This window comes from Priapulus caudatus, unplaced genomic scaffold (assembly GCF_000485595.1).
Source record: "Priapulus caudatus unplaced genomic scaffold, Priapulus_caudatus-5.0.1 Scaffold88, whole genome shotgun sequence".
Classification (NCBI taxonomy): Eukaryota; Metazoa; Priapulida; class Priapulimorpha; order Priapulimorphida; family Priapulidae; genus Priapulus; species Priapulus caudatus.
Window position 1 is genome coordinate 233,721 of NW_014577149.1, and position 10,346 is coordinate 244,066.

The 10,346-nt window shown below is 45.3% G+C and overlaps 1 protein-coding gene across 1 annotated transcript in view; it reads right to left on the bottom strand.

Annotated features, from left to right (window-relative positions):
* Window positions 1–1,423: 1,423 nt before the first annotated feature.
* LOC106804798 (UPF0764 protein C16orf89-like) overlaps window positions 1,424–10,346 on the bottom strand; it is an 18,851-nt gene continuing 9,928 nt past the window's right edge. The window contains exons 3-4 of the mRNA XM_014806145.1: window positions 2,154–2,318; window positions 1,424–1,623 (exon numbers count right to left, since the gene is read on the bottom strand). Coding sequence (XP_014661631.1) covers window positions 1,424–1,623; window positions 2,154–2,318 — 365 coding nt within the window. The remainder of the gene's footprint in view (window positions 1,624–2,153; window positions 2,319–10,346) is intronic.

The window sequence follows — 10,346 nt, forward strand, 5'->3', positions numbered from 1 at the left end:
CGTTCTCCTTCTTTCTCCTCGTTATCTCTCTTTCTCTCTTTCTCTCTCTCTCTCTTCTCTTATCTCTCTTCTCTCGTCTCTTTCTCGCCGTTCTCTCTATATCTCTTGCTTCGTCTCTCTTCTCTCTCATTCTCTCTCTCTCTCTCTTCTTCTTCTCTCTGTGTGTGGTATTGTTCTATGTCCTCTGTCTTGTTGCTCCAGGTCTCTCTCTCTCTTCTTTGTGTTGACATCTCTCTCTCTCTCTCTCTTTCTTCTCTCATTTCTCTCTCTCTCTCTCTCTCCTCTCTCTCTTTCTCGTCTCTCCTATATTCTAGGGCGCTCTCCTCATCTCGTCTCTCTCTCCTCTTCTCTCTCTCTCTCTCTCTCTCTCTCGTCTCTCTCTCTTTCTCTCTCTCTCTCGCTATCTGCGCGACGATGGGAGACAGGCACCCACCCTGTCGTCTTGGCTCTCTGTTCTCTGTCTCTGTCTCTCTCTCTTCTATCTTCTCTCTCTCTCTCTCCTCTCTCTCTTTCTCTCTTTTCTCTCTTCTCGTCTACTCTCTCTCTCTGTGTCTCTGTCTCGTCTGTCTCTCTGGTCTCTGTCTTCTCGGTCTCTCTTCTTCTCTCTCTCTCTCTCTCTCTCTCTCTTCTCTCTTTGTCTGTCTCTCTCTCTCTTGGCGCGCACCGCGTTTGATGTTGCGACCGCCGCTGGCCATGTATACTGAGTGTGCGTTCGTTTCCGCTCGGTTACGGCGAGCGCGGCGATGTAAATTCACAGCAGGCGCTGGCTGGAATGCATGACCGTCGCCGGGATACAAGCCTGTACTCGCTTACGCACGAGGTGTGCTATTTGGAGATGGCGCAGCAGTACTGCAGCGCACACATCAGCAGGACGCCGCAGCACGCACGCACGCCAACGCACGCACGCACCCGCACACACACAATCACAACACAACAACGCGCCGGCCGCTGCGCGCGCGCGCGCACGCATACACGCTGGATAGAACTCGAGAGCGTGACCGGGTTACCCCAGCTTAATTCTAATAGCTTGAATCGAATGTTGGGAGACTGTGGAAGCTTCTGCGAGACGACAAAGAGAGAGAGAGAGGGATAAAGAGAGAGAGAGGGTGAGAGAGATAGATCCCCGCTATGACAGGGCACTCGTCGCACGCGCGCCGTTATCCGCGGGGGATGCGTCAAAGCGCCCGCGCGTATGCAATGAGTAATCGCCACGTTGCTATACGAGTTCGAATACGTGTTTCCCGACGATATTACATCCACCTTATTTTGCTGCGTCGAAATCGCATATATAACGACGCGGAACCGGAGGCGACGCCGATCGTAACGACAAGCGAAGGGTGCTCGTCGCGGATTCGGGAAACATCGGGATGTAACCATAGATACGGCGCGTAACACAGGCTGCGCCAGACAAATGAACTCGTTTCTACTGTAAACACTTTACGCGTTTTACAACTGCGGACTTCTCTATGTACCCGGTGTTGAAGAGTTCTGCAAGGCAGTCGTCGGATTCGGTCTCTGATATGGCTTCATCATCGACTGTCGGCAATCCGATCATCGATATAGCAACTTGACGCGACGGGTAGTCCAACTCCCAGAATCCGTCGGCTAAAATCGGTCCGATTTCTAAAGACAAATAGAGAAAAGAGAACGGAAGAGACGAGACAAAAGACAAAATGTCGACAAGGACGAAACATCAAAACATGAAAGAGAAAAGAGGAAAGACAAAAGGCAAAAGGCAAAAGATGAAAGACAAATGTCAAAGGACATACAAGACAAGGGAAAAGACAAAAGACGTTCGAGACCGCTGAAAATCACGAACGAACGAAACGTCGCCCCGCTGTTATTTCAGTGGTAAATATTTCAGCGGGTCACAATTTTATCGCCAATGCACGCCGCATCGCATTGCGCTCGCGCCTCGCGCCTAGATGAACGTGAAAGCTTCACGGCGTCGGCGTCGACGGCGACACCGCTTTCAGCGCCGGGAATTCGTGCATGCGTGGCATGCGAATTAATCACAGCATAACGCGCTTTGCCCGCGCACTCCACCGCTATATAGCCAGCATGCATGGCATCGATGGAGATCTAAACGGATCTCCGCGTGTGCGGCCATAATGTCTTTGCGCGCCAGCGTTCCCGCGATTTTACGTGCTTACTATAGAAGTACTTCGGTTCGGTTTTCTTTACGACGAGTTCGCCCTCGTCGCTGATGTTCTGCGCGAGTAGCTGCAGCGATGCAATCTGTGAGAGAACATCGGCGATCATGGGATCCGTCTGTATGACGCCCTTCATGTGATGTCCAAGCAACACCCTGAGCTGGCCTGTGAAATAGAGTATAACTACTAACTATACTATAATATAAATAACTAACTAGTTAAAATATAGATAATATAGACATATATAGATAGACATATATGATGTCCAAGCAACACCCTGAGCTGGCCTGTGGAATAGAGTATAACTAACTATACTATAGTATAAATAACTAACTATACTAACGAACAGTGCTGGTAAAACTTGTGTTCATATGAGGGCACGCTGGGCATTAACATTGAAATCATTGAGTGTGAGATTCAAGAGACACGCTATATATATTTTTTTTTTCTTCTGTTTTTCGTGTATTACATTACGTAAAATTATATGCGATGCAGCGCGAGGGTTCCTAATTTACGTAATTACGTAATTTACGTAAATTAAGTGTTCCATAAATAATGTTGTAATATAAGCCGCGTTCACACGGAGCGAAGGAACTCGGGTCGAAAACGACCCGTGTCGAAAACGACACGGAGCGTCGTTGAAGAGAGCGTTCACACGACGCTATGCGAGATGTGAGCTGAGAAAAAAATACAATGCGAACAATGCGAATTAAACAATCAAACACTTCTGACTGACTTCCAACTATTCTGTTTACTTCCGTGTTGCATGTAAACATAACCACTTGCTTGTATGTAATGGATTTTTGTCAAACTTTACAGCTACTCGTCAAACTACTCTGTTTCTATCTATCACGTAGAAAAGGAATAGAAATTGAGTCGAATGAGAACGATGATATTCAAGCAAGGCAGCAGGATCGCGTTACACGTTATTACCTGCAGAGACGTAGGATTATTTCGGCCTTGTTGACGCAACATTTACGTGCGAGAGGGGAAAATTTCCGAATGACTAAAGATACATTTCAGGTGAGTTAACGGTTCCTCCCCCCTTCCCCCGGGGTACTGCCGGTATACCGGAACGTACCCTGGTACTATCTAATATGCCGGACCAAATTTATTCATTCATTTTATAAAACATTCATGTTTGAAAAACTTACAATGATTTATTACTGAACTTCTGACGGTGAGGAGCTTACAGTTACAAGCTCATGTTGACATATCCGTTACAAATTTCTTTAAATTAGTAAATTAATAAATTAAATTAATTATCTGTCATATTATATAATTTCAGTACAATCGACTGAAAGACAGAATTGGTAGAACAGACACCAATATGCGAAACGCTATTAAATTAATAAATTAATAAATTAATCATCTGTCATATTATATAATTTCAGTACAATCGACTGAAAGACAGAATTGGTAGAACAGACACCAATATGCGAAACGCTACTGTAGGAAATTTTAGTAAGTTATAATGTGCTAAGCAGTTGGGTAAGTTTTACTTAACATGAAAGTAATCTATTGTATGTAATTCAGGGTGACGTGTGACTCAAAGCGTCGAAAGAGGAGATGTGGAGGATTATTCTAAAGTATATAATCCTATGCGATGCGAAAAAGACGTAGTACGCACGCCTAGCGCGAACTTCTAGGAAGTATAGACCTGCTACAGCACGTGGCCAATAGGGTAAGCTGAAATAGGCGTCCGCCTGGCAGACAGAGGCATACTACGGTACGCAACTCACCCATAGGCGTAAATAACGATATTAAGGTTAATGGTGACGAATGAGCCTAAAACAACTCTGGGCCCAGGGAATTTGGTACGCTCCGATTTTCGTCCACAGCGTCGCGTCAATTTTTCGATCCGGCTGCAGCCGATACATTTGATCTAATACCCCGACATAGCGAAACCAGCGAATTCAAATTGTTTATTAATCAAGAATCTGCTATGGATCTGTTTGTTAACGATATAGCTTAGGCCGGTGATATCTGGCACTTTTTCATTCGTACGTTTTGAGTTTTTTGTGTGTGGGTGTGTGTGTCTGTTGTTTTTTTATTAAACCGATTTACTAACGGGTTTTAAGCGTAAGAAGTATCTCTTGTTTCGCCATCCTTCCCTAGCGCTTCCATGCCCGATTCGAGTTGAGTTACGCGTTGCAGACTGTCGACCCTACCTGGCCGCCCCTTCCTGTGATACGTAAAATGAGCGCTCATTTCACTAGAACGCTGCAGGCAATAGCCCCCCAGCCCTCATTTATATTAAACCCGGCAACTCTTCCATCGCTATACTCTGACACCCAAGGATTTTAACGCAATCCAACCATCCACGCGCAAAACTGCGATCGGATATCTTGAAAACCGCCTTACAATGACGAGCACAGGCAAGTAAGGCACCGCATCGTTCAGCAACAATCATATCAGCCATATGAGTGCAGTGGGCTGACGTTTTGTTTGTATCGCACTGGTTCGCCTTGCTGTATTGTTTGAACGGGCCCCTGTATACCCGCCAACAATCCACCTCGCCTACCCAATTTATTTTATTCTAGGTAGCGCCCCCCCGCATTTTTGGAAACGTAATTATGAGATAATCGTTTAACTTGGAACATAGCGTTTTCATTGAGGACATAAACATTTTCAAGAGGGCGTCACCAGGGAAATTATTGTATTCAGCAAACGGTGGCGCCGAGTACGCGACGCTTGGCAACGCCTCACATCAGCGCATTAGCTACGCATATAACGCGCGACGACAATGAACCGGACGCGCCTCCCGGTACGCCTTGCGCCGGGATGGGTGACGTGACGCAGCCCTATACCACGAGCCCAAGGTCGCGGCCGATAATGACAAAACAACCGGTCGGATTGAAAAATGTCGGCCGGGCGGTTTTTCGGACAACGTACTAAATAGCACGAAGAAACCAGATCATAAGTAAGTTGATTACGCCAGAGGAAGAGACGACCGCAGGACGGATGTAGTTGGAGATATGAACGAAAACAGCAGCATGGACGGAACTAGACAACGTCACCTAGGTTGCCGTATGTCATATATTTCGTATTTATTTTACTAAAATAAAGAGTCAGTCCTTGCAACAACCAAATTCTGGCGATAACAATCGTCTTACTGCTTTGCTACAAATCTTGCTAAACCAATTTGCTAAACTTGACGCTTGCTGCTACCGATACCGGCAGCGGAGATCAACAACTTTACAACTCTAACTCTAAGCGATCTCTACGATCGCCGGAGCGGAGACACAACGAACTTTTCCCAAGTACAACACTAGTATAGTAATGCTGTTGACTTACTCAATAGTATTCGATTCAGCCATTCAGAAAGGAAGATACAACAACACTACACTACTAGACTACGACAACTACTAGCATCAAGAACCTATCAATGAACAGTGTTAGCCATCCCCTAGTGTGAAAACAGGCTTTACTGAAAGCAGAGCAGACCAGCGTTTCAGTATGCAAGATAGGCGCAAGAGGAGTAAATGTAAGGCCAGCTAACCTTAATAAAGAGACATGGGATAACTTCATCAGTAGTGTGAGGCCAGAGTACACACGGGTTGTCAAATGTCGTTCTCCACCTTACTGTCAATCAATCAAAACAAATAAGAAGATAGAGAAACATTTACCGAATTTGCCAACTATATGTATATAGATTATGCAATGCTAAATATCTGCAATAATGCCTGTCCGGAATGTTTGGCAATATTCACAGATCATCATTGGCAAGAGTTACAGACTATTACTTGTTCAGAATAGAATAACACCGTAGCGGGTAAGGAAGGACCGCTTTCTTCATACAGACACCCTGTCACGCCCCCCATGCATGACATTCAATACTCCGCATTAATCGGTGAACGTAACAGAGCGCGGAGCTCTCCCTATTATAAGCTTATCTAAGGTTGTAATATGCCAACCTAACCATGCAACCGAGCTAGCCCGGCGCTGTGAACTACTATAACTGCATGGCACATTGACTGAACTATACGTTCAGGACACTTCTATAGCACTCGGTCGCGACGGCCGCCCGCCGCAACAAGAGCCAGCATTTTGAGACAGTGTAACAACACAAACATATATGTGTAAACTTCAGTAACAGCCCTGTAGCCAGCGAATCCGAAAAAGTTTCAAGCAATTCTGAAAACTGACTTGAAACTGAAAGTCAATGTGAAAAACCCGCCCTGAAACTTGACCTCAACATTAAACTAGTCGGCGGGCCAGGCGGCGCAAAATTTTTGCAGTGTGTAATACAGGCGCTAGTCGGAGTAAGTAGCCCCGCAAATAGAGATGGGTCAGCGCCAATTATAGACATGGCGGGTGCGACGGTGTTGCGCCGTGTTCATCATTGTGCAGACAGCATGCGGCGGATGCGTCCCACATGCCGCTAACCTTACGTCGCATAGGGTTTATGTCCCCAGGGTACTGGCCCGAATACGTACCCTGCGGTAGCCCTGGTGAACCTATCCTGATATGGTTAGGGTTAGGGTTAAGGGTTAGGGGTTATGGGAGTCAAGGCATAGGCGACGTCCTAGACTCGTTTAGTGGAGTAGGCGAGGTACGGTTCGGCATATAATATAGTACCAGGGTAGCGCTTTCGTATACCGCGGGACGTACCCAGGGTACGTTCGCGGCAGTACTCAGCGGGACATAGACCATCTCAGCCCTAGTTATACACCCGCACCATTACTGACACTACCCAGAAAGAAAAATACTCTATGCGTGCGAGCGATAACAATGCGTTCGAAATAAGATCGTGAGACGGAGTGCCGTGCTTTCTTCTGCAACGTCCACGTCCCTTGCACGTTCGAAACTGCGGTGCAAGATACACGTCTCCCAGTTAGAGTGATACAAGGTACCCGGGCCTGCGTAAAAAAGCAGTAATAACTCGTGATAACGAGAAAACGGAACAGAAATATCAGGATTAATAATAGGTATCAGTGATACAATGCAAAAACGGGCACGGGGCAATAACAAACGGAAGTGATGCACGTCCACAGTGCCCATCTCGCAGCAAAACTCGTTCAATTTCTTTATGAGTGTGGATTTATGTAGGCATTACGAGTACAAACAGTCGCAGCTCTATGACAGCTGTTGATAATTGGCTACTGGTGTGTGTTAGCCTTTATCAACCGATCGAAACGCGAAAAAGGTTAAGATGAACGCGAGCGAAAAGGGAAGGAGAGACAGAGCGAGGGCGAGGGGAGAGAGAAGTAGGGGAGAGAGAGAGAGCGAGAGGAGCGGAGAGAGAGAGAGAGAGAGAAGAGAGAGAGAGAGAGAGAGAGAAAGAGAGAGATGGGTGAGAATTTGAGATATGAGACAGGCAGGTAAAACTGATCAGACCCGAGACGGGGGACAGACAGAGGAACTAATTGACAGAGCTACACACAGCCGCGCGCAGCACATATATCGCACGACGCAACCGGCACACACTTCATGCGCGCGCAGCGGCAGACACAGCGATCACAACACACACACACACACACACACACACACAACACCGCACGCACAGCACATACACAACCACACACACACACACACACACACACACACACACACACACAGCGACACATCAACACATACACACACACACAGGTGCCACACACACACACATCACACACACAACACACACACACACACACACACACCACACCACCCGAGCACGCCCATGCATCACCGCAGAAGAGAGAGAGAAAGTAGGAAAACTATATTACACATTTATATATTACTGAATCATTTGCATTCCAAATCATGGATGAAAGTGTAATAATCAGTATTCCAATAGCCGCGTTTCACAACGGAGCGAAGGAACTCGCGGTCGAAAACGACCCGTGTCAAATATGGGTCCCGGACGACGCGTTCACTACGGACGGTTTTTCTCGGTACGAAAACGACTCCGCGGTCGTTTCGACCCGAGTCGTTTCTCGCACCACCACTGCCAGAGTGGGTGCGACAAAGACTCGAGTCGAAAACGACTTCGAGTCCGTGGGGCCGCGTTGTCAGAACATCGCAAAGTTAATGCTAAAGTTAATGCTATCAAGATAACACTTACGGACTAATGCTATGTGCGAGAGCTAGCGTTGACAGAAACACATCGCAGCTATAGAAAAACTTACGATAACAAGGAACCTTCATACAAGGCTGCCGATTGGATAAGAATCATCACAAAATTCAAATTCATACAGACATTCTCATTGTACATCAGCAGTAATATGTGCTCAATTATGATGGCTAAAGTCGCAGGCATTAATAAATGCATTATTTATGAAAAACGCAGTGGTCCATGAATTTTTCTGCCAGCGAACAAGACAAATTCTCAACGACTGTAACGCGAGAACGCTGAAGAATCGTGGCAAGCGTGGAAAAACCTTTAGAAGCAAGAGAACAAATGCCATACGCCCATTTGTAAATGTTTGTTTTGTTTTTATCATGGTAGATAATTAGATGATTGGACGGTGTTTTTCAACGAAAACATACTTTTATTCAATTATTATAAAATATAATATCGACATAATTTGTAATCGTAGGTTAAATGTGTATTTTCATCTTAATATTAAAGTTACGAGAGGTCTGGGCTCTCGTAAATGTTATGAGGATATTTCGCGAGGATTTTTCGTTCTCGCAACACTCTACGATGTTCTGTCACGGTTTTACGAAAGTGGAAGTTAATGGTAAGACTAATGGTGGCGACTAATTTTGTTTCTGACACACGGTCCCCTGGTATCATTTTTGGCCGTGTGAACGCGCGAACTCGGTTGGAAATTAGTACGTCAGCAAGAACACGAAGAAACACATGGTCCAATGTCAAGAAAAAACAATGTATAACCAAGGGGCTCCATCTAATACATGTTTTTACAATGCCTTTTGTTTAGTCCAAGTTTGACCACCCTAACGGCATTGCCTGATAGTCACAAATAACACAGTTTCGATCTACACATTCAGTATTCTTTACTAATATACTAGTATAAGATATTTAAAGGCAAACAAAGAGCAAGAACTATGGTTAGCCGAGGATGAACGCCGTCCGCGCTTTGCGAGATCTGGAAAACTGATTTTATTTCAGGAACAACCTAACGGGTGACATCAGAGAAATCGAGTTAGTCTACAACCAGACATCGTAAAAAACTGGGCAATGGCGAGGGATCTATAAACACTATTCTGCAAGTGAGGTAATACGCCTCAAAAAGAATTAAAGCAAACACGTACAAGAAAGTTGTTGATGAACAACAACAGATCGGGAAGAGCGCGCACCAACGTGCAAGCTACTTTAATGATCCTGGACGAAGTATTGAGAAGGGTCCTTTGCATGAGCCCACCAGCGTTGCTGGAATCGTCATCGGCTGGAGCAGTAGTGGAGGATGACCATCGCAATGAGCAGGAAAGGATTAATGGATTATAGTAGTACACGAATATTATCCAGATGACAATCAATACGTTTCATTAGAATCCTCCAGCGTCCTTTTAGTCGACCAAAAGCATTTTCAACTACAACCCGTGCCCCGACTCAGCCCGTAGTTAAAGTGTTTCTCGCCCGATTAGTTTTCGCATTAACAGGATACGGCTTCATAAGCCAAGGTAGCAGAGGGTAAGCAGGATCTCCGAGAATTAATGGAGGGATATCACATTATTATATTTGTTTCAGATTTTCAACAAGGATGCCCTGTTCTGCTTTGCGGTAAATGATGATGTTCCTAGTATTCTCGCGTCATGAACACTGCCAGGCCACCCAACATTTAAGTCAATAAACATGTAGTTCGGGTCGACAACTGCTTGGATGTTCAAAACTGTGCAACCCTTCGGTTAAAATATCATTCGATTTGTCCTGTGGTGACAAATTGGTATATGCACCATCCACTGCCGCCGACACTTGCGGAACCCCCAATTGTCCTCGAAAATCCGCATGGTTTCTTTAAGCCTGGCATCGCGCGGAATACAAACAAACTCAGGGAAAAGATCTTCTTGTATCACAAGGCAGACTTCATTGACAATCTGACACACAGTACTTTTTCCGACTCCAAAGATGTGACCTAGACTTCTGTATTCAATAGAAGTTGCTAAACGCCACAGTGTTATGGCAATCCTCTTTTCCACGATAATAGCTTTTCGCATATTAGTGTCTCTTCTACCAATTCTGTCCTTCAGTCGATAGCATAGGTACTGAAATTATATAATTAATTTATTAATTTATTAATTTAA